Source organism: Pundamilia nyererei, unplaced genomic scaffold, assembly GCF_000239375.1.
Source record: "Pundamilia nyererei isolate P.nyererei 1_Seehausen unplaced genomic scaffold, PunNye1.0 scaffold00089, whole genome shotgun sequence".
Taxonomy (NCBI): Eukaryota; Metazoa; Chordata; class Actinopteri; order Cichliformes; family Cichlidae; genus Pundamilia; species Pundamilia nyererei.
The window spans coordinates 132,328-156,296 of record NW_005187490.1 but is presented as its reverse complement, the minus strand read 5'-3'; the positions used below and the strand labels follow the sequence as shown (position 1 = coordinate 156,296).

Here is a 23,969-nt window from a genome sequence, read left to right as displayed (position 1 = left end):
CTCAGGAGCTTGCAAAGAAAAGCAGTGGAGACTGTCAGAAAACGACTACAGCAAAACAGCTGCTTGGAAAACAGAACCAGCTTTACTCCCGATCCCATTTGCCCACTGTTGGACCTCTGCCTTAACACCATATATTTTAAGGGTCTTATACAGACAAAAACATGTATGTGCCACGGGCCTCCCGGTGTTGCCTATTGTAGCCAACCTTTACATGGAGGAAGTGGAAAGTGAGGCTCTTGAATCTTTCAGCACCCAGCTACTGTCACAGATACATGAATGACACCTGGGTCAAAATCCAAACCCAAGAAGTAGAAACTTTAACCAGGGAGGATGCAAAAGGTAATAGTTTGAAATTTCTGGACTGTGCTGTGTGCAGTGAGGAGAATGGAAACCTCAACACTGAAGTTTATCAGGAGCCCACACACACAGCCCAGTACCTACTGTTTGACCGGGCAGAAAGTGTTCCCGAAAGAGAAAGAAAAGGAACACGCGCATGTAAAGAAAGCTCTTAAAACACGTAGTTATCCTAACTGGGCTTTCATCACTGTACAGAAGATCAGACACCAACCAGGGAGAATCAGAATGTGTTAATAGACCTGTCTGCATTGAATCATATCTGTTATTAACCTCTGTCTCTCTTCCACAGCATGTCTTTATCCTGTTTTCCTTCTCTCACCCCAACCGGTCGCAGCAGATGGCCCCGCCCCTCCCTGCCTGGTTCCGCCGGAGGTTTCTTCCTGTTAAAAGGGAGTTTTTCCTTCCCACTGTCGCCAAAGTGCTTGCTCATAGGGGGTCATATGATTGTTGGGTTTTTCTCTGTACCTATGAAGCACCTTGAGGTGACTTTTGTTGTGATTTGGCGCTATATAAATAAAACTGAATTCAAACAAAACAACACTGTCATCCTTTATGTAGCAGGTTTATCAGAGAAACTCAGGTGATTTTTCACCAAGCACAACATCCCAGTGTACTGCGGAGCCAACAACAGCTGTACATCTGCACCTAAAGGTCAAAGGTCACTCTTTCAAGGATGCCAATGCTCACATTTCGGACCAAGAAGACAAATGTTTGAAAGAGGAATGAAAGAAGCCATCTATGTACATTGTGAACGACCATCTTTGAACAGAGGGCGGGCTTACAACATAAACGGTCTGCCATCTATAATCCTGTTTTAAGATCCCTTCCCAGAGGCCTTAACGCCCACTCACGACTTGCCTGAGTTGAGCTTTATAGGTCACAGGGTGAGTCAAAATCTCACAATGGTTTCACACGAAACCTCTGCTGCTAATGACCAACACCCTTTTTCACACCTTGGCTCACGATCAATAATAGGTCAACAATCCTTAAACGGGACAACTCCCACTGTGTTTAAATACCTAGGATTGTATTTGATCAATTTGATCCTAGAACTTAAAAAGCTTCTCAGATGACAGGTGAAACGTCCTCCAGAAACTTAAACGAGTTCAGTCGCTTTTCTTTCCAAGCTCCTTAAATCCTCAGTGCCTTGTGAAAAGGTTTTCACACATCTCACTAGAAATTCAGTATTTTTGCTTCATTACAGACTAGGCATGCTCATGATTTTGGAATAATTTTCTTTAAGTTAAAAATAAATATATGAAAACATATCTTCTTTATTTTTTTAAACCGCAGACACCACATAAAAGAGGGACATAGCTGCCGTTTCACTGTTGGTTTTTACACGTCGGCACGCAGCAAACCTTTATCAGGGGCTGCGTTTGGAAGAGAAGACTTGAGTAATGCTGACATCATGCCCTCATCACTACAGTTCCCAATTTTGCAGTTTGGTGCGCTGACACAGAATGATAAACATTTTCACAATCAACTTTGAGGTTCAAAGTATGTCCCTCGATAAGCAGGCAGATGAGTAAAGTTTGTGCAGTGGAAAGAAACCTCTGACCTTCATGCTAACGCATCACCACAAACCACAAACAACAAGCATGGGTCGGCGTAATAGGGTATGACTTTATTTTCACAAGATAAATATACAAAACAAAAGTGCTGCAGAGTATGAGGAACCAGAGTATAAATAAACCCTCCTGTTAAAATGGAGAAGAAACTGAAAACATTATACCGAGGGTGACGCTGCTCTGTTATAGGTGGAGGTCTGGCTTCTTCCAGTTCGCCCGCGTGATGTCTACACTCAAAGAAGGAAACACCAAAACAAGCCAAAGCCCTCAACAAGTCAACGCTGAGCTACGAGCGTTCAAAACAAAAAATGGGAAGCAGTCTCCTGATATCTTGTTAACACATTCTGACGCTGTTGTACATTTTATTTTAAAACGGCTCCTAATCTAAACCCTCCTCCAGTTCATTTCCTGCGTAACCAAAAAGCAAATGTGTGGTTTGCAAGGCAAATTAGGAGTTCATCACATCCCTGCACATCTGATGTGACTACTATCCTGAAACCATTCAGGGTGGAACGGAGACAGATGGGGGACGATCGTGTTATTTTGAAACACAGAAGCGTACGAAAATATCTCAATTCCACTAAAAATCAAAAGCTCAGCCTTAAAAACCACAAAAGAGATCTGGCTACAGAGACGCAGATAATAAATGTAAACCTGAGGCCCTGCTGTTCACAGACAGCGTAGAAGTTGGCTGGAACAGGACAAAAGAATCTCAGGCTCTGCTGGCAGGAAGAGCAACGGAAAATTCCTCTCTCGCCTTCTAAACAACAGACTGTCCATCAGGCACTGGCGGGGAAGCACCTATGCAAGCATCTGCATTCCAAATAAGGCGTTCAAAGCAAAAAAAGTCTGAATACAGGCATGAGAAACAATCCAAAATAAATCCTGAATAAAAATAAAATAGGAAAATATCACCCTGAAACAAAGATTGTCCTTTGTTGTTTGCAGTATTACACAAATGAAGATTGGAAAATCTGACAAAGGAAGGAGTTCAGTGGGGTAGTGTTTCCAAAGTCTATTGTCAACTGATATTTCCTTTCCTATCACTTCCAAAGAATTTAAACCCTTTCTGACCCCCACCCAACCCCCATATAATCAATACAACTACTCTTTAAAACTCATCATTTTGTAAAAGGTGTTTTTGTTTTTTTTATAAATCTTCAACCTGAAAGCCCGTGATTCGACAAAGGGGATGAAAAGGGGAAGGAAGAAGGGTGAAGGTAAAATGAGATTCCAGCGGGGAATAACAGAGGAAGATGGATCGAAAAGGGAAGGTGAGCCAGAGAGAGACGCCCGTGCCTTCTCAGGTGCTGCTTCTTCTGCTGTGTGTTTGTGTGTACTTATTTATAGAGCAGACGGGGGAAGGTTGGTAAATCAATAGGCTCATTAAGTCCTCCCAGTAGGAACAGTTCAATAGAAACACACACAGCTCTCGTTGTCGCCATCTTTGAAGTTGTCTGTTTCCACGCAGCCCCGTCGCCTCTCCTGCAGCAGCTTTTAGTTCCGTAGAGCCGCCAACCTGGAAGAAAAATATGAGGAAAGTTAAAGGTCTTTGTAACATATAGAAGCCTTAAAAACATGTTTCCCTGTCAGTGTTTCAGCACTCGCACCATTGACAGGGAAAAACCTACAGATATACTATAAGTAATGCTGGAATGCACAATTATTTTCATTGTGCATTGCAGGTCAAAGGTCACTCATTATTTCACCGTAACACCTTTAAATATCATTTCTGCTTGGCAAACGTTTCCCAGCATACTTTTTATCATATCCAGTCAGAAAGTTCTGAGACTTCTGCTGTGAACAAACAGAGAGTGAAACAATTCGCTGCGTCCAACAGGTGCCTGCAGTAACTCGTGTAACCACCGCCAGGTGTGCTTTTATGGTTTGCACAGTACAGCATGGAGGAAGGTTCTGGGTGTGAATTGACCCGTCAGTTGAGGCCTCTCTGTGTGGAGATGATGATGTTCCTGTGTCACAGGATCCTGAATATTAAAGTGAATGGCTGTGCGTGCAATGTGATGGGCTGGTGGGCAATGCAGAACTGGATAAGTGGTTAAAATAATGGTTGCATACAAAATAAATATTGACCAGGAATAAAACATGAGAAGTTACACACTTGTAAAGAAATGATAAAGATTGTGTTTTTATTATTACAGTTTCATCTTCTCATTGTTATGTTCGTGTGCCGTTCCTTGTTTATGAAGTGGTGTGACAAAGTTTTCTAACATCAGAAAACATTTTCTTTAAAATTGACCCTAAATTCTGGAAATTTATGACTTTTTCTTAGAAAATCAAACCTAACGTTGTGTTAAAGCTGATAAAATGAGTGTTAGCACTTGTAAAAGACTTAATTTTTTTTCCAGAAACAATTACTTGGATGATACCACAATCAAACATTAAATCAACTCTCACTAACAAGATGCACAAACAGTGTTTCATCCTGGCTGCACGTTTTCCTGCCAGAAACCTGTCGCTCACAGGACGACAGCAACACCTTTATATGTTTATAACACCTACTTAATGCCTGGCTGGTGTGTGAAACTATTCCTGTTGTGTCCTAATCATGCTGTCTCGGAATAACTTGATGTCAGATACAAGGACTGCCACAACAGCACGCAGAGAAATCATTTAAACTCAAGTCAACAAATTATTTTATGCAGCGTTTACTGGGCTGGGAGATACAGTTAACTCCTATACAAAAAGAAAAAGATGCAATCTAAAAGGTTGAAGCGATGTTGAATTGCTTGCTCTGTTCAACTACTGGTCACTTTTGGTTAATTTAATAGAAAAATCTGCTTGTTTTTTTTACTTTTCAGCCCACATTATCGCCCATCTGCAGGCCTACAGTAATGACTAAGTAACTAACTAGTACTAAAAACAAGGAGACAACAATTTGCTACACTTGGAAGCTTTAAAGCAGAATTCCATTTTCTTTCAAAAGCTGATTTGATTATTCTGATGAGTCATATCTGAACTGAACATACTGTGCCTTTCTTGTTCTCTCGTGACTTTGCAACCGCAACAGCAGTGTTCAGTGTGGGGGCAGGGACTTGAGGAGTAATCTGATTTCCTGATCTCGTGCTCTGTTGTAAACACAGAAGCGCGGGATTGTGTGTAACTTGTTAAGTTTTTGCCAGAGTATGAAAACCAGGTGAGGAGGGGGAGGATTCAGTGAGTAAGGGAAACGTGGAGGACACTGAAGTTTCTTCTTATCAGAAGTTATAACACAGCTGCAGGGGCTGAAATAAGACACATGTAATGTCTTTTTTTAATTTACGCCAGACTCAAACAGGTGTTGCACAGCTCCATACCCAGCTCCTGCCCAAATATGGTTCTAATTTGTTGTATAATGCTACGATTTGTTCCAGACGCATCAGGTGTGTGGGTTAATGGGAGGATGCATGGGTTAGGAGAAACTGGCAGGCCAGCTACCTGTCTGCAGATGACTGACACCATTTTGTCACAGAATATAAAAAGAGCTAAAATGGTGCTATCACAGTGCAGAGGAAGTACTGCAAAAAGATATTTGCACCGTGTGTGTTGTTTACATTTAATAAGCAGTCATTGCTGTGGTGTTTTTTGGTATTTAAACAGATAATTGTTTGAGGTTTGTACATAGAGCCATAGCTACTGGGGACATGTTTAACTTATAGAATCTGGTTCCTACCGTCGAGACAGCTGGTCCTCCTTATCCTGGCTCCGTGAGCTCTCTGCGCCCACTGAGGTAGCCCCGGCAGGCAGCTGGTTGAGCTGGTCCATCACCTCCAGGCCGTTCTGTTCTGCTATTTGGTGGATCAGGTCATCCACCTGCTCCTGAGGCGTGGTCAGCGTCATTGCTGAGCTCATGGAATCCTCCATGACCTGGTGCACAAAAAAAAAGAGGTGAGGAGAGAACAAAGGGAATGTGAGGTCAGAGAGTGCAAAGCTGGGTTTGACTTATTACATCCTCTAGCGTTACTGTGGAATTTTAAAAAGCATGAAAAAGTGCTCTACAAACAAAGAGTGAAGGCACTCACTGAGGTGTGGACATCGAGGTTCTGGACTTGGCTTTCAAACTTATCCATGACTGCAGAGACCTTCTGGAGATCCATGGAGTTCAGAGCTTTGTCCAGCGCCTTGGTGACCTGACCCATGCTTTTGGTCACCTGTTGGAAAGTAAAGAAAAGGCATTTGTAACATACGTCTCATACACACTTTGTGATATGAAAATAGTTGATTTAGAATCTTTCATTTCAACATAGAAAAAAATGTCTTTGATTCAAACTGTTGAGCTGACTGAACACTAACTTACGCCTTTCATGGTAACAGCGGTCTGGACTTTAGAGGCCACGGCATCGACTCGAGACGCCATGCGCAGCCAGTTAAGGCCTTCGTTCTTTTTCCTGATGGCATTCTCCGCGTAAACTCTGGCACATTCCACATTTTTCTGTTGCAAAGCCTGTTGATGAGACAAAGATGCTGTTAACACTTTTCAGCTTCAGAATAATCCTTTGTTTATGTGCACAGACAGGGTGGATACATCCTAGGACTGATACACAGAACATCACTACGTAAATTTTACTGTAGACACTCCACATACAAGCGACAAATGAACTAGAACAATTACAGGAATTACAGCCATAAATGTAACTAAACAATTGTTTACTAAAAATATACTTAGCTTTGCAAGTTTGGCTCAGTGTTAGCACAGCATAGACGCTGCATGTTCAATAATATCAAAGACATAATCAGCAATAACCTTGCATCTTTACTGTGTATTCCTGTGTTCTTCCTCATACACCATAACTAACAACTCAATAAATTAGCATTTGTTTTTCTTTGGAATGTGCTCAATTCACACCAATGTCTGTTAAAAGTCCAAATGTTTATGATGTTACTGTGATCCTGGTTGTATAATTATGAAATGTATAATAAACAGCAACCAGCAACCATCTCTGTTGTGATTAGAGTGACCCAACCTTACACGTGATCCACCTCATTTAAAACACAAATAATTTACAGCAGAACAGATTGCATGAAGTTGGCAATAATCATATTTCTTTCAGCAGTGGTAACAGGAAACAGCAGCAGCATCAAAGAGCAAACTTCCATCTTTCCTCATTTCAAATGCATGTCAGCTTTTCAACAAAGCAAAGCAGGAGGGAAACCTGTCATGACTGAACAGTGAAATATTTCTGACGTTTCAGATAATAAAAGCTCTGTCATGTCAGAACCCCGTTGCTCGAGAATGCGTTTGAATAGCACTTCTGTATTCTCTACGGCAAACATACATTCTAATTGGGACAGACCTGCCCAATACCTAAAACTAGCTGAGCTAGTGTTGTACTGCCACCTGCTGGTTCATGTGTGCCACTCCAAGTGTTAGCAGACTGGTAAAATGATCAGCATAACTACACCACGATCACTGAATTGTAAGATTGTGTTTCTGTTTTTTCCAGTTTCAGTTTAATTTCACTGAGTTTTCTTGACTGAGTCGGAGGTTTCTTTTTGTTGGATTGTTATTAGATTAGGGGTGTTGTTAGGGAGTAAAAAGTACTCATTAGGTCAGGTAGTTAGTAGTAGTTAGTAAGTGTTGAATGTTATTTTATTCAGTTCAATATCATTTGTATTTATATTTATTAACTGCATGTATTTACATTGACTAATAATCAGAAGAACCTACAATATGTTTACTTTTTTTTTTTTTCCCTTGAGTCTTGTCTTTAGGTCTATAGTTAAACTCACTTCACATTTTCAGTTATTGCTTAGTTTAAGTTTAATAATAATGGCCTCAATACTGAGTCACAAAATAAAATTACTAATAAATATTTCAAAAAGGTAAAAAAAAAAATAAAAAAAAAGGCTTTTTATACTTTCATACTTTTCATTGGACCCTGTCATCACTGTCTGCCAGCTGTTTTACCACCTGAGCAAAAGGCTACGAACTACAGTTCCTTTTGCTGGGTCACCCATCAATCAAAGCAGTTTCACTTAAATTGAACCACTGGAAATGGCAGCAAATAACTTGGTCTCTGTCTTCAGTAATTAGTGAGGATTTCACTTGTGCAGAAATTGATATTAAATTCATTGATTTTGAGTAAGTTCTCACAAACATTGTGGTAAAAATCTAGTTCATCTGACACTAAAAGTGACTGATCACATAGTTCTTAACTCACACATTTGATGCAAACACTAACTAAAGCGCTGATTCTTTACCAGAAGATTTTTATTTATTGCATGAAAAGTCGCTGGATATTTGCTGCATGAATAGGCTGCTGTACACAGGTTGCTAAAAAGAGCTTGGTGAGTATTTTCTGGATCATTTGCATTTTTGTTAAGTGCTAATGATGTCCAGTTAAAATAAATTTAAAAAAAAAATCTCCTCCATGGAGTAGTCTTTCTACTCACTGACTCATCATCTTCCATTTACTACAACACACAGCCACACCCAAAGCTTATTAGCAGACGCTACTGCACAACTGCACAGATCACAAAGCACAAAGCATTACGTCACAAGCATTACCTCATATTATGTCAAAAAAAGAAAGCAGAAAAATGCAGATAGGCTCCCTTAATGTTGATGATAACAGACTGGATGTTTTACATTGCTCACATCTGCTAAACTTAGAGCTGATGACGAAGAGATGGTGTTTCCAATTATTGTACTTCAAATCTAAGATTAAAACAGGCTCCTGTTTGTTTTGTCTGTGCTATCCAAATTTCCACTTACACTGACATTGTTGTCTGCTGGAAGTCACTTGCTATTGAAAGGGAGTTCTTCATCACCACCCTTACCAAGTGGTGCTCACAGGCAATAATCTGACTGCTGGGGTTCTCCCTCTAATACTGTACAGGGTTTACTTTACAATACAATAAAGCACCTTATGATGACTTAGAACTAGTAAACGGATGCCAATAAAAGTAAAGAGCAGACATACAGACATTTCATTTTGTCTGTATTAGAATGATGACATGTGTGGAGCAAGAAAGATGTATACAGTGTACTGTGGGACCGTTTGGCCCTTACGTCACCCCAGCTAATTGGCCTGCTTACCTTCTTGACCTTTGCCTGCTCTTTTTCAGAATCCTTCTCTGCCTTCTTGGCCAGCCTCTCCAGCTGCTTGGAAGTGAACTGTGATCCACAGAGAAAAAATGTGAATACATTAATAAATATCCCATTTTAAGTTATCTGTTGTCTGATATAGGTTTAAGATTTTCACTGGAACATACCTTTAACTGAAAGAGTGTTTCTGTGAAGAGATGGTGAGAGACAGAGTCAGACATTTGGAGTGTATATAACATAAACTGTCACATAGACTATATGGACAAACGTGCTGGGCACCTTACTACACATTACATCTACAGGAGCTGCTTGCCATTGAGCCCCATACCATGCAGTTCCCAAAACAGTTTATGTGCTAATGTTAATGCCAGAGGGACACTGGAGATAGTTATTTAGTTAGCAGAGCGTTGACGACTTTTACATCAATGGGCCACAGCCCTCTGCAAACCCATTATTTATGTGGTCTGCCACTGAGTGGTTGTGATTCCTAAACTTCAATTTTACAAAAATACCACTTCAAGCAGATCGTGGAATATCTAAGAGAGAAGAAATTTCACAAACTGGCATTGTGTTAAAGTACGCACTCAAATTCAGTGAGCTATTTAGAACGATCACGTTGGGCAGTTTCTGTCTCTGGCTTAGCACCACAATAGGTATTGTGCTTATCATATATTATATAAATTATCAAAAGTTCACATTAAACAAGATCAAAGTTTTAAATAAGTGTAAGTATATGTCCAGCTACACACTATGAACCAAAAGCTCAGGCTTCATATTGCTTTAATTAAACACTCAAATTCAGGCAGGTTTTTTTTTTCCGACCTTTGGATCTGTATGATGTCATCGAGAACAGCCTGCAGTTTTATTTAACCGATGTCACATAATAAATCATAGTAAGTATCAAGTATAACAAGTCTACTTTAACAACAATGATAATGTAGAAAACAGCGGACGGTTGTAGATACCGGAAATACATTTATATATTTATTTTAAGTTCATTTTTTTCCAAATCAAGTCAACTGAACCAAATGTCTGAGTTATATTTATATCTGTAAGAACAGGTACATGCATAAATATAAGTTAAAGAAACACATCTTGAGCGTTTAAGCAGGCAAGAGGAAGCTCTTTTGTTTTTGTTTTTTTAAACTTTTATAGCGATGACTTGTATCTAACAGGACCGGGGGAGAACGATGAAATGTGTCTCCGTCTGTCAAAGTTGTTCCAATCAAATTCTGGCTGCTGTATCACATTCCTACTGTAGAAGTCACTGCTAAGAAAAGACTCTGGCACAGCCCAATAAAACCAAAGGCCCATTTAATAACGAGTCCGTAAACTCAGTGGACGTCAAATGTGATAAATGGAAAAAACCCCAACAAAAAACAGGTCAGACAGCTAACCCGGCTAACCACACACCCAAGCTAAAGCGCTAATTTTAGCTATCTAACGTAGTCTGGCGCTTTGGCTAAAATAAAGAACCAAAGGCTACTCAGACAGACAATTCAGATGTTAACACACGACATACCATCCATGTCCAAACGAAGATGATACCAGGAGACGACTAAGAAGTTATTTGTAGCGCCTCTACAAGGTAGTCCTGAGTTGTTTTGGTAACACCGTGGATCTTCCTGGTTCAACAGTAGTCACGTGATTAGAATTCTTCTTCTTCTCCTTCCTCGCCCATTCTTCGAAGGTGGCATCTTGCCTCAAGTGAAATGCTGCCACCTATTATCATAACTAGATACAGCAAACTGCATAGCATAGAGCAAAGGTTTTTAGCCACACTTCGTTTCTCTACATTTCTTTTCTGCTTTTTCACTCATTTTCACTTCAGTTCTTGTACCTGAAGATCTTCATATTATATATTTTATATATTTTATATAATATATATAAAAAATATATTAACACTGACCTGTGAGTCATTCAGTCATAAAAAGGCACCTGACTCAAGAGATGAATCATTGTTGTCACATATCAGATAACTTAGCAAAGAACCAATTTCAAAGAACAAAATCTATCTACAATCTATCTATCTACATATTTCAAAAGTATATGGTTATATGTTTTATTAAATGTATTCTCTCCAATAAACAACAACAAAACAAGTAGTTTAAGGTAGTGGATACAAAGCTAAAAGAAATTTAAAATACAGTTCAAATGGGTAATAGTAAGCCATCTACAGTGGAAATCAGTTTTCCTAACAAGTTATGGATAGGTGAAATAGCTATCTAGAAGTCGATAAATAAATAAATAAAAAAATAGCAGACAAATGGTGGCTAAACTCAAAGTCAAAGATGAACATTTGAAATTAAAAGATAAAAATAACTGAGAAAACTAATGATAATTATGTATTGTATCACCCCTAATTTTCTTTATATTTTTCTACAGTGATATTCAATGGTGATCACCTGTTTCTGCAGCACAGGGATGTGTTTTCTTTTGAAAGAGGTCTCCAACTTGGGACATAAGGACTCAGTTGACTACAGTTTCAAATTGCAGATAATCAAGACACGAAGAACTGCAGAGTCAAAGCCTGAAGCTGTTTTGCACGTCTGTCAAGCTCACAGGCACATCTCTGTTTGATTTCAATAGCGGGAAAAGGTGGAGAAGGAGCCCTGTGTTAGTGAGTGGATGGAGAAGCTTCCAGCCAGAGGAGAGCTGCTGGTGAAGAAGAAAGAATTTATGAAGAAGAAAATTGACCACCTAGAGTTTTTTGCCAAGAAAAACAGCACAATAAACAGAAGAGGTGAGCTATTATACAGAAAAAAATATTTATTTAAATAAAGAAAGAAAAGAAACGGGTAGGCAAGCAACAAAACATCAGTCTTAGCTAGCTAAAAGCTAATTAGCTAGTTATTAAACTAACTATCGTTAGCCACACAACCATGAAACAAGAACTAAAACTGGTTATACATTTATTTTGACTTGTTAAAAGTAACGTAAAAGAAGATGAACGTAGTAAAAAGAAAGTACTGGAAAGGTTCAAATGAATTACATGTTTGTGCAGATACCTCAACACATATACTTGAGTCATACTCTCTACTCTCTCTACTCTTTTCAGTCCCTGTCAGAACTATTGCTGTCTTGCTGCAACATTTTGGCTCAACTGAAGGCTTTTCAGGGATTTTTAGGACATCCCGAATTACAGTAGTCCAGCCTAGAATTAATAAATGCATGACCTAGTTTTTCATCATCGGGATGCAGGATGTTAGCGATATTGTGCAAATGTTAGAAAGCAGTCCTACATATGTGTTGCATTGAAAGACATATCCTGGTCAAAAATGACTCCAAGTGGAGGCCAAGGTAATGCCATCCAGAGTTAGTGTCTGTGCAAAGGCCTATAATTAGTTAAGACTGCTGGGTTTGGCTTTTAAAGTAATGGTTTAACTACTGCCAGCTTGAAGGTCTGTAGTACATAGCTGATTATTAGAGCTAGGTTCATCATATTTAAGATTGAAGCATTAATTAATGGTAGGACTTCTTTGAGCAAAATGTTTATGAACCATAGATTCATCTATTAACTTAACCTCACAGTTTTACAGTCTCTATTTTGGGGGTTTTCTGTTTAAAAAAATACTGAAAAAGCAAAGTTTTTCTATTCCTGCTCATGTGCTGTTTTTGTTTCACCGTGCTCTCCTACCAGCGGCTCTGCAGGCGCTAAGAAGAAAGAAGTTCTACGAGAAACACATCAATTACATTGACTGCGCTTTAAAAGCCATGAGAGCCATTTACGAACACATGTGAGGAGAAACACTACAGGAACATGTGAAATAACGCCATGTATGAATGAGAAAGAAGTCTGTCATGGCCTTTGAATGCCGAGTACTAAGATAATTTAAAAAACCAAAGAAACTGTCTGCTGGCTGTTGCAGAGAAATCATTAACAAGGTGAGTGACCTGATGAAGGATATTGCAGAGGAGGAGGATGAGACTGGAGGCATGCTAGAGAGCCTCTGCACACCTGTGGGCTTTGAAGGGGAATTTAATGAGGTAAGAATGATCTTAATTTTTTGAAGACTTCTGCGATTGCACTGATTCTGTGTACCAGAGTTGTTGGGTGCCTGTTGCTGTGTCTCTGTATGTTTTTTTCTCAGGATGAGCTGCTGGCAGAGCTGGAGAAACTGGAAAAGAATGTGGACGAAAACCTCTTTGAGGCGGATGAAGCAGAGGACGGGAACCCTTGTCCCAAAGTGCTGACCACTACTTTGCCTTCCCATCGTGGTAAGACTTGTCGGGAGAGCTTTGACTTTATTCTTGCAGTTGGCTGTGGTGTCTGTGAATTCATGGAGGTTGTGCAGGGATTTCTTTTCTTCCCCAAAGCCAAGATGAACAAAAATAACACAAACCTGTCAGGAAAGGTGTTTTACCTCAAACTCAAACTGTGGATGTTTCAGGCGAATAGATGAATGTGTTGACCACTACTGTCTTCAGGGTTTTGCAGAGAAATCATCACCAAGGTCAATGACCCGATCGAGGACATTATTGAGGAACAAGACGTGACCGAAGACTTGCTAGACAGCCTCTACACAGCTGTGAGATTTGAAGTGGAATTTAATGAGGTAAGGATGATTTTAATGTTTTTTGGAGCTTTTGTTTTTGCAGTGATTCTTGGTTTGTCTGATATCTAGAGTCTGCTTACATTATTGGCATTTGCCTGATGTGGCTCAGTGTGATTTGCTAAATCATTATTATTTTTAAGTCAGGTTTTCCGCTTCTGTGACACTTCTTGACACTTGCTGAGCTGCTGTGTGCCTATTGCTGTCTCTCTCTCTCTGTCTGTCTCAGGATGAGCTGCTGGAAGAGCTGGAGAAGCTCCAAAAGAATCTGGATGAAAGCTTCAATGATTCGGATGGAGAAGAAGCTGTGGTCCTTTGTCCCGAAGTGTTGACCACTGGATCACATTCCCATCCCGGTAAGAATTCCCAGGAGAGCTTTTTCATGATTCCTGCAGTTTGCTGTGCTGTCTACAAATTCACGCAGGTTGCTCAGGGTTTTGTTTTGTTTTGTTTTTTCTTCCTCAAAGTCAACACGGACGAGGAAAACATTGAAGATGATTTAGAGTATCTTCGACGTTGGGCGACTGCACCTCGTGAACGCACCATCAGTTACAACATTTAGAAGAGGCGAGGGAAGCACAGAAACGAATAAATGGGCAGCAGTTTATTGTATTTGTTCATGAGTGTTTGTTTTTTTAATTTAATTTTCATGGACATTTGACTTTCTACCTACTCCAGAGATGCCGGTGAACATGTTGATGTTTATACACAGGACACTACAGAGACTTCAGAATTCATGTTGTAAAATTAAGTATTATGAACACATCCTTATAGTACCATCATTAGTACAACACTACTGGCTTGATAACTAATTGATGTTATGACTTTGATGTTATCTGAACTCACTGAAACTAAGCTACTTTTGCTTTCTTTAAAAACAAAACAAAACTCACCAGTGGCTCCCAGCACATAAGTGTTGCATGTGTTTGCTGTCTTTGAGTCTCACCCTGTTACCTCTGTTACCTGTTGTGTTCTCTTCTTCGAAGACTGTTTCAAAAATAAAACACTTCACTAATGGGGAGGGGTTTTTTTTCCACAGGCCCTTAAAAAGATCTTAAGACAATGGAAAATTAAGCTCAAGGAGGCTAACAGTCCAAATTAAATTTGCCTATGGTTTAAGACTTAAAAACATTATAGCCAATAGCATTCATTTTTACCCGTCAGGCATAATAGGCTGATGGTGTATTGTCATCACCCAAGTTTGCGAATGCAATAACTCAAGAACAAAACGATGTAGGAGTTGTAGGAGCTGCCAGTATTTTCAAAATCTTACTGCCTTGATTTGTTTATATCCTTTTATCGCATCAAAGTATTGATCGGAAGATTCACTCAAAACATGGAGGTAGCCTCCAAGACAAAATTAAGCCAATACAGAAATGCCTAAAAACCTCTATCTGCAGGCCACCAGATGGCGATAGTTGCAGTCTGCAAAAAGTCTTCCCAGTATATAGAAATCTACGAAAAAAACAGGTTTCAGTCTTGACCTCTGCTGAATTTATGATGTCATACAGTCATTTTGGCTGTTGTGGATAAAAACTTAAGACCGCTTTGTTAGTCTTGGTCTTACCATGTTTCCAAATATAGGCTTATCTGTGGTTTGAAAACACACAGTGATTGGTTAATAAGTTGCCTGTCAGACTCACCCTTCTTCGTTTCATGTGGGTTTTTTGTAACAAACATGGCAACAGCAGAAATGCCCAACTTGAGGCTTTAAAAAAAGGGCTTTAGAAACCAATCATGTCCATCTATCATACGGTCTACGCTAATAGCATAATTGGGCTGTCTTCTCCTGGTCCATTAGCGGCTTCACAGTAATATTTAATACAGTAGATTCTAGCACAACACAACCAATGTCGATGTCCACATTATTTTCCTGTTTGGTTCAGAAAGGGAAAGTGGGGTGCTGGGTTAAGAAGGTGACCCATTTATCCAAAGGCCACAGCAAAGGTCTGGGTTTGAGTCTGTCCTTGGAAGAGCCCATTTCCCACCTGCTCTCCTTCTTGTGTACTCTACTGTATACTATAAATAAATAAAGATAATAGAGCCATGATAGTGCGCAATAGACCTTGATCAAAAGTAGTATAGCAGCACTATAGTTAAACATATATAAAAAAATAATAATAATAAAGAATTTCAAGATAAAAGGTTGTCATGCAAAGCTGGAAAAAAATGGATCAAAGCGGCTTCTTCCATTTTCTTGTTGAGTATTTTTTTTATCATAGTGCTAGTACTGGCTTGTTCATAACAGCCTAAATTAAATGCACAATTTTGTCATTGTTTATTATAATTAAATAAGAGTTTATAAAGCCTTAATCCTGTGCTCCCTTTAAATCCAGCCCTCCTTACTGCTGCTCTGAGCTGGTGCACAGGATTAGTGTCACTCAACCAGACAGAGGGAATGACGGAGAAGAAAAGAAGCTGATTAGCCAACCCACGCGGGTGTAGACTCTACGTAAATGCGCTTTGGTGCTTTATGTGCTTTTGCGTGGACTCACTAAATTGTAAGCGTCATGTCTGTGGATGTAGACGAACAGTGCCTCAGCTGACTGAAGACTGATGGGGTCTGGAACAAGTCAGAGGCAAGATTCAGGTAAGAGACGTGATCATCTCATCAGCGTTAGGACTGATAAATTTATGGAGCCATGTTCTCCAAATGTATGATGAATGTGTAGACAGTAGTATTTAATGTGAAATCACCTGTCTTTGTGTGCAGTGGTCAGAAGTCTATGATAACTGTGATAACAGTTTAGTTATGACAGGTTGACTGAAAGAAACAGTTATAATACTTCCGCTTTGATCTAATCTGTGGTGTTAAAAAACATCCAGTTCAAAAAACTCTTCAAATAAACACAAACAGCAGCAGGTGGCTCAAGTATTTGTACTTAGATTAATCTAACAAGACTGTGTATGTACAGATTGTTAAAGAAGAGTTGAGACAAAGGTGTTTTGTACCACATATTTGTTGATGATCATCAGTAGCTTTAATTGTGGTTCTTGTGTGTTATATTTGTATGATCTTTAGCACCTTGAAGTGACTATTGTTTTGATTTGGAGCGATATTAATACAACTGAATTGAATTGCTGGCATAGACCCAACTCTAAGTACCATAATTACAATCCAATTTAAAAGGTGCTATTAGCGTAAGTTTATATAATGTAACAAACTGACAACATTAAAGCAGTTGCGCCAGAATGCCATGCTAAAAAGAAAGACTCTTTAAAATACAAGGGGGAGCAAGCGAGTCAGATACCACGGGCACAGAGAGGAAGCAGGTCTGATCAGAAACAGTTTATTACTAGGCCAGGGAGCACAAATAAAAACACCCTTAAAATGTATGTAATAAAATGTTTGTCAATCTACTAAAACTAAATAAAACAATTCTAAAACCTGTAAAACTACCATTTTCTACATTCACTAAACCCCCCCGTTATAATTTTGCCACATGTTCATTATGGGTCCATCAGCAGGCCAGGAATTCCTTCTTTAGAGCAGAGTCCAGGCCAGCCTCGTCTTCGGCAGCCAAGGAAGAGCCTCCCATCTTCTTGTCCTTCCACTGGCCCATCACATCCCAGCCCAGCTTAAACCTCTGCCCTGCTGCCAATCACACACGTTGTCTCCTACTGTTGCCGTTCCATGAGGTCAGGACTGGGTCGCCGTGTCACGCTGGCCATCTATCATTAACCTTCCAGTCTGGGGCCTCTCTCCTTCAGTGCTCAGCTAGCCTGCTTTTAAAAGGTCTTTACACAGCTGATAGGCCACCTCTGGACACACCCCTGCCTCAGCAGGTGGTCCCTATCAGCTAATTTGTCCCATGTGCAGCCAGTCCACAGTGGATAAAAACCATGTCACATAGAACACTAAAAACCATGCAATAGAAACAGAATAAAACCATGCAAATAAAATGACACTCATAAATAAACACTAAAAATCAGAATAAAAACAATATACAAGACAAATACAAATTTCCACTGTGTGACATATATATAGGCCTACAAACAAACGCACTGGATATCTTCTAGGCAGCGGGCATACGTCACCTGAACAGGTCATTACCAGGTCTGACTGGTAGTAGGCCAATGACAGCCAATAATGATGTTTTATCTTTAAAGGTTTCACTTGGATGTCCAATAAAAACAAAATTCGACTGTATAACCAAAGTGTAATTACTGCAATTGTCATTTCAAAGAAAACAGCCCTAAATCAGCTACTCCTGAAGCTCCTGGAACTATCTGGACATCTTTAAATCCAAAGACAAGGACTAAAAATATGACTTAAATGGGCCTCTTTGGAGACATTGCAAACAAGCATCACTTAAACATAAACTGTTACTGACTGTTTACCAGGCTTTATAGTAATATTCTCTCACTTCACTTGAGCATTTACGAGGGTAGGAGGCTAAGTTAATGGTTTTCTACCTACCAGTTTCAGAGAGCCCCCCCAGTTTAAAACCAAACACTGAGACAGAATCGCCTGACTCCTCGCAGCGAACGCCCATCATACTCATCACAGCTCCATCACGGGACGACATCTACGCCACGCCATCCAAAATCACGATAGCCGATGCCATAAAAGAGCAGCGGCCTGGGTCTGCACCCTTCGTAGTGGGGAAGAAACTACCAACCAGACAGTAACTCCAAATGTCTATCACAAGAGGTAAACTGGAAGGAGAGATGACTGATTATTTGCTGAGCGTGATGAAGAATCACCCCGAAACTGAATCATGACACTGGTGTGCATGTGAGAGCAGCTATGAAGTGCTGAACAGTATTGAGCTTATCATTTTTACCTGCAAATCTTTTACACTAGCCCAACTTACTTTTACTTCTTAAATAATGTGCTTATTTGAAGAATTGTGAGGGCAAGAGATGGTTTAGTGCATGTTTGACCTATGTTGAGCCATTTTGTATCTTTTTGTACAAATTTGTTGTCTCTTTGAAGTCATTTTTATCCTCCCATTGCAGCAATTTTGTAGGTCTTTGGTTATTTTTGATGCTTCACAGTCGTTTTGAGACTCTTTGCAGCTCCTTTGTTGCACTCTGATTTTATGGGCATTTTGTGTGTTTGCAGCTTATTCTCTGGTTGATTGTAGTGGTCACATTCAGTCAGGTGAACATATCCAGTAATTAGGTTAATGACAAAAGAGGGTGACTTTAGTCCACTGTCCTTTGTGCGAGTTTTACAGTGTTCTATTACTATTATTATTATTATCAATCTACAACAGACTGGACTCAAAAGGGACCTGATCTTATGAGCTCCTTATTGCTGATGCACTTCTGGGTTATCTTGTTGTAGAAGTAGAGATATGGGTATTTACAATACAGTGTGTAATGGAAAAAGACACAATTGGTTTGTTAATTGAAAGTGGAAAAAGTCTTGACCTAGACAAAGGACTAAAGGCCAGGATATCTTGGAATCTGCTACTCATGCCAAGCTTGAGAAGATTGGATTACTACCAACACACGCAACTGGCCAGGGACTGGAAACTCCCAACAGTTCAAAGTTTACTGGATATAATAGGCTTATTTTTAACCTGTGGAGGAAATTATCTTCCTCTGCAGGGTGTCTGGGCTTGGTCTATCTGATAGGGTTAGAGTTACGGATTGGTGTGTGGTATGATTGTGTTTCCACAACATAAAAAATATGATATCATTACAATATGATTGGCCACCTGCAGTATTGAACATGAACATGAACCTGTATGTATAAAACATTTTTGGACATCCACCACAAAAAATAATATCGTTTTTAAAATAAAAGTTTAAATGTACCGCAGCCAGAAAAAAAAAGTTTACTAAGACCTCTGTATGTTGTCCAGTCATAAAGTATAGTCGACCTTCAAAGGCCTATTTTCGGCATTGTTCACTGTCCTGAAATACAGCATTCAGTCAGTTTTTCTATATAAATATATTTCAATGTCGATTTTTTAAAATATAAAATATAGTTTTAAAACTATATATTATAATAAAAGGGCAATCATCAGATAGTATTGCCGTATAGCATATTTAATTCACTAATATTTTGTACGTTTCTTGCTGGCTGTATGTGGCCTGTTTTTCTTTAAATGTCAATTATATCATTTCCTCCCTTGTTTTACAGTTTTCCAAAAATGAATTTTTCCAGAATTGACAGGTATCGGTCCAGGTATGGGGCGCAGAAGCCGTTCACAAACTCCGGGAACGCTGTTGGTTGTCCTCCCATTACCAAAACAAACCTCAATGGCGGCTGAATGAGGTGCTGCTGTTTGTAGATGCGCTCTCTTCGGGATTTATTTTAGTCCAAAAACTGCATTTAAATAAAACAATGGACGCGGCTGGAGAGGACGAACCGGACCCCATAAAGCTGAAGTCTCTTAAGGACAATAAAACTTTCACAGTGCCTCAAAATTACAGGGTAAGAGAACGAGCTCCTTCCGTGTGGGTCCGTTCATGACCGTGGTTGTTTAATTATACTCTGCCATCAGCCACGATATTTTACATACAGAATACCAACTGACACAATTTTACAAGTCTAGCTCTTCTATTTAAAAAACCGGCATGCATTTAAAATAATAAAGTTCGCTGTAGAGCTTTCTTTCAGTCCGTATTTACGATACTTTAGCCCTGAAACTGAATAATGCTAACTGCATGCAGCATGCTCCCCATCTAGACTTTATCGGTAAATAAACCGCTTGTGTGTGCATAGACGTAATTGATTAATTAGCGAGGCGCCTTTAAAGGTGAAGTCTGCGCACATTGTTGCCTTGTTTGTCTCCAGCAGCAGCCAATCTCATTACTTAGTTCAAATGGCACATAAGCCTCCAAGTTCAAGCACCCAAATCCACCTCCTCCAGTGATTCCCCCGGCATCCAGGATGCCTTTTAGGAGCTCGAGTCTGATTGAAAAAGTGATCACAAGACATCCAATGGTCGTCTAATGCCAGTTGGCTTTTAGTTAATTTGTGGGGGTTTTGTTTTGTTTTTCGTCCTGTCCCATATAGATAATGGCAAAGTGCCCTGAAAGTCAATTCTTCTTGTTGACTCAGTGTGGTTTGATAGTCAGTGGGCGCTCCCTTGACTTGTCTCTTGTTAATTATTTTAGTTTAGCATCATTAAATCTAAAGGATTTTCACACTTCATGAATGGTTGTAGAAATATCCTTGGGCAAAATACTGAACCTCAATTGCTCCTGATGCATTCATCAGAGTTTGAATGAATGGTTAGGTGAATGGTTGAATGAGGCTTGTAGCAAGAAAGCACAAAGACAGAGTAGAGAAGTGCCAATCCATTTAACCGTTTCATGAATTTAATTTGGCAAACCTGATAAAAACTGCTTCTTTTGACAGGACTGTGACGTGTTCACTGAGTCCCAGTTTCTTTATCTTGTTTTTCTCTCTTCAGTTTGGGAGCTGCAGAAGTGTCAGAGAGTTTGAGAAACTCAACCGAATAGGAGAAGGAACATACGGCATTGTGTGTAAGTTAGACAGCAGAGGAAATACTGAGGACTAACACTTCCGTTTGTCCATGTGACATGCTCTGTAAATAATCAATTCCCTTTTCTCACTGCAGATCGTGCCCGCGACACCAAGTCAGATGAGATTGTTGCCCTGAAAAAGGTGCGAATGGACGCAGAGAAAGATGGTGAGACCATCGCATGCTTTATTTTTTTTTATGGGTATCTCTGATCGAGAGCTTTATTCATACAACTAGATGTAATTTTAAAAAATCACATTTTTGCACCACCATCAACTGAAAAAATCGGTGACATCTGTTCCTGATCTGTCAGGGGTCCCCATCAGCAGCCTCAGAGAGATCACACTGCTGCTGAGGCTGAGACATCCCAACATAGTGGAGCTGAAAGAGGTGGTTGTTGGCACTCAGCTAGAAAGGTACTGCACGGACACACCCACAATAAATGCTTTACTATATAGATTGATCTGATACTAGTCTTATTGTTGCTTCTGTTGATCTTGCAATGTGTGGCCTTTGGGGCCAGTTGCATCAGCTGCTCTTTACTCATATTTTTAACTATGCCTGGGCCCTGTGGTGCCAAACCAGTTCAGCATAGCCAGCAATTAAAAAAAAAAAAAATCATGTTTCACTTACTTTGACTTTTTTAATGAGGCTAAGCTGATGAATTCAATGTTTCTCATTTTCACAGTCACATGAAAGGGAGTAGTGTCGTGGCATGTAACAAATAACAAACATGGACATGACTGCTGGCAGCAGAATGAACTATCTTACAAACAAAGAGAAACTATAACACCAGAAAGAGATGGAAATACCCAGGACCCACTCAGGAAGGGCTGTGAGTGGGTATGACAGAAAAATCATTATATTAATGTGTGAATCTGGCTTCCAGGGGAAATTGCTTTGAGTGACCATTAGGACTTAGTTACACAGGATTCATTAACTGTGTCACTTTATAGATTCTGTGTCAATGAGTTAAAACCAGTAAGAAGCTTTACTTACAAATTTAATATAATTTTATCAAGCACAAGACTTAGTTGCCTGTTTTAGGATTTTCTTTCTGTGTTAAGGCTTATAAAAATAACAAAATAGCTTTAAAAAAAGTCTAAAAGAATAAAAATGAGTAATACGTTTTCTTGTGAACGGTCTGTTTTTCTTATTGTTGCTCTTCAAGGAAAGACAAAAACATTAGACAGTCTCTAAACACTTTGGACACCTTTATTATTTGTGCAAAAAAGTCTAGCTCTCTAAGATGGTGACGAAAAGAGATTGGTCGGTAGGCTCTGGTTTTGTATGTGAAGATCTTGCAGAATAAGTTACCATGGCAATGTAACCAGGTAAGAAGGAAACCACCTTAGTATAAATGAACACCCAGGGTTAAATCTGATGTTAACTTGCTGATTACCAAATCCTGCTTCGTACTTCAGAGCGGTGGTATAGAAATCTGCTGGACTGTGGTCACACACACAAACCAGCAGTCTAAAGAAACCTTTCTCCTCGTCACGTTGTGCGTCCAGCACATTTCATTCTAAAAGTCTGCTTGTTTTTGAAGGGTCTACAACATTGGTTCAGTTTGAGTTTATGTCCACTTTGTATCAGGTCCCTGAAAAAAGAAGACTCATGTTTGAAAGATGCCACTGATTTAACTAAAACTTAGACTTAAGCTCAGGTGGTTAAACTGGTGTGTAGCCGGTATAATATAGATTGTTGTTCATTGTTTGTTTCCCCAGTTTTTGTGACCTTAGTCGCCTGAATCGACTGTGGTTGTGATTTGGCGCTGTATACATAAAATTGGATTTAATTTAATTGTTTTACTGTCTAACATAAACTTTTTAAATCTTTTTGGATCTTTTCAGCCTATTTCTGGTGATGAGTTACTGTGAACAAGATCTGGCCAGTCTGCTGGAAAACATGCAGACGCCATTCTCAGAGGCGCAGGTAAATCAAACTCATACATTCCTGCAAGTTCATTTCTACCTAAAGTGATTGCTATTATTTTCTTGTGTCTGCATGTGAGTGTAAAAATGGATGTTTTGCTATTAAATGGCCTCCGTATTCATGTACAGTAGAAGTTGATGCAACCAGTTATTCCATTATTTTTTTTTTTCTGTTTTGTTGTGTTCCAGGTTAAGTGCATCGTTCTCCAGTTGCTTAGAGGTTTGGAGTATCTCCACCACAACTTCATTATTCACAGGTTGGTCTCACACCATTACGAGGACCAGCTGAAGTTTTAATTTGTTATTATCATAATTGTTTAAAATTTGACATTTTAATTAAATAATCTTAAGTGTAAAGTAGTGGACCAGATTACTCTAATGCAGAACTGCCAGTGACTGCAGTTCCCCTTCTGTCCACTGGGCTGTGTTTGTGCTGTTGGTGCCTTTTAGAGTATTTTAACACAATTATCTGACAAATAATCTGGTTTGCTACGAGGTTCAGATCATCCAACAAGTTTTTGGGTTTTGTAAATGAAATCAGAGAATTTAACATTTTTGTTGTACCTTGTTGTTGAGCCTTCCTTTACCAGAGTTAGAGTGTTGGGATCATAGTCTGAGGTGAAAGGCAAGAAGCTATTTACTGACTCTCTCCATTCAGCTTGACTAAGCCTGAACAAATCTTCCAAGAGAAAAGACATGCTCCTGCTGCAGGACGAGTTAGAGCAGAGCTGTGCTGCATAATGATCTTCCTCTAATCTTGTTATTAGAGACCTGAAGGTGTCTAATCTGCTGATGACAGACAAAGGCTGCGTAAAGATTGGTGAGTCACCTCTGTTATCATATCTCTTCTGCAGCTTTTACTGTAATCACCTTATACTCCTACTGACATGCCTCCCAAACCCTGCCACTGCTGAACTTTGACCTGTCACACAGTGACAGTGATGGCTGAAGTGTTTTTTTTTATCTATCAGTGTTGTTGCCACCATGATTTAAAAAAGAAACACACACACACTTTTTTCATTGTCAGTTTTAAGGAAAACTGTAATAACAGGTGTTTTTTT

General features: G+C 39.5%; 3 protein-coding genes across 5 annotated transcripts in view; 2 read left to right on the top strand and 1 right to left on the bottom strand.

Annotated features, from left to right (window-relative positions):
* Positions 1-1,963: 1,963 nt before the first annotated feature.
* On the bottom strand, positions 1,964-10,648 carry chmp1a (charged multivesicular body protein 1A). The gene is made up of 7 exons (XM_005739049.1): positions 10,496-10,648; positions 9,141-9,160; positions 8,965-9,042; positions 6,223-6,369; positions 5,948-6,076; positions 5,599-5,792; positions 1,964-3,447 (listed from the first exon to the last, which is right to left on the bottom strand). The coding sequence occupies exons 1-7, from the start codon at positions 10,500-10,502 to the stop codon at positions 3,426-3,428; spliced, it is 597 nt and encodes a 198-aa protein (XP_005739106.1). The 5' UTR covers positions 10,503-10,648; the 3' UTR covers positions 1,964-3,425.
* A 759-nt stretch (positions 10,649-11,407) lies between these two features.
* LOC102207062 (charged multivesicular body protein 4b-like) lies at positions 11,408-14,542 on the top strand. Its single transcript, XM_005739048.1, has 7 exons — positions 11,408-11,716; positions 12,614-12,710; positions 12,843-12,960; positions 13,065-13,191; positions 13,402-13,529; positions 13,756-13,882; positions 13,994-14,542. The coding sequence occupies exons 1-7, from the start codon at positions 11,602-11,604 to the stop codon at positions 14,086-14,088; spliced, it is 807 nt and encodes a 268-aa protein (XP_005739105.1). The 5' UTR covers positions 11,408-11,601; the 3' UTR covers positions 14,089-14,542.
* Positions 14,543-15,912: 1,370 nt separating this feature from the next.
* The window catches only part of cdk10 (cyclin dependent kinase 10), a 14,324-nt gene continuing 6,267 nt past the window's right edge, over positions 15,913-23,969 (top strand). Inside the window, exons 1-9 of one of the 3 annotated variants that reach the window (XM_005739046.1) lie at positions 15,913-16,116; positions 17,950-18,180; positions 19,648-19,917; positions 20,903-20,975; positions 21,071-21,142; positions 21,288-21,390; positions 22,828-22,909; positions 23,098-23,165; positions 23,676-23,728. In XM_005739046.1, coding sequence (XP_005739103.1) covers positions 19,828-19,917; positions 20,903-20,975; positions 21,071-21,142; positions 21,288-21,390; positions 22,828-22,909; positions 23,098-23,165; positions 23,676-23,728 — 541 coding nt within the window. In that variant the 5' untranslated portion in view covers positions 15,913-16,116; positions 17,950-18,180; positions 19,648-19,827. Of the gene's footprint in view, positions 16,117-17,949; positions 18,181-19,623; positions 19,918-20,902; positions 20,976-21,070; positions 21,143-21,287; positions 21,391-22,827; positions 22,910-23,097; positions 23,166-23,675; positions 23,729-23,969 lie in introns of all 3 variants that reach the window. The other 2 variants (XM_013912421.1, XM_005739047.1) reach the window with 2 other exon arrangements.

Coding starts and splice junctions, on each gene's coding strand:
- chmp1a (XM_005739049.1), bottom strand. Junction 5,793..5,947: donor ACCTCGATGTCCACACCTCA/GTGAGTGCCTTC, acceptor TTTGTGCACCAG/GTCATGGAGGATTCCATGAG. Junction 3,448..5,598: donor GAGGACCAGCTGTCTCGACG/GTAGGAACCAGA, acceptor TTTTTCTTCCAG/GTTGGCGGCTCTACGGAACT.
- LOC102207062 (XM_005739048.1), top strand. CDS start 11,602: ATGGAGAAGCTTCCAGCCAGAGGAGAGCTGCTGGTGAAGAAGAAAGAA. Junction 11,717..12,613: donor CAGCACAATAAACAGAAGAG/GTGAGCTATTAT, acceptor CTCTCCTACCAG/CGGCTCTGCAGGCGCTAAGA. Junction 13,883..13,993: donor TGGATCACATTCCCATCCCG/GTAAGAATTCCC, acceptor TCTTCCTCAAAG/TCAACACGGACGAGGAAAAC.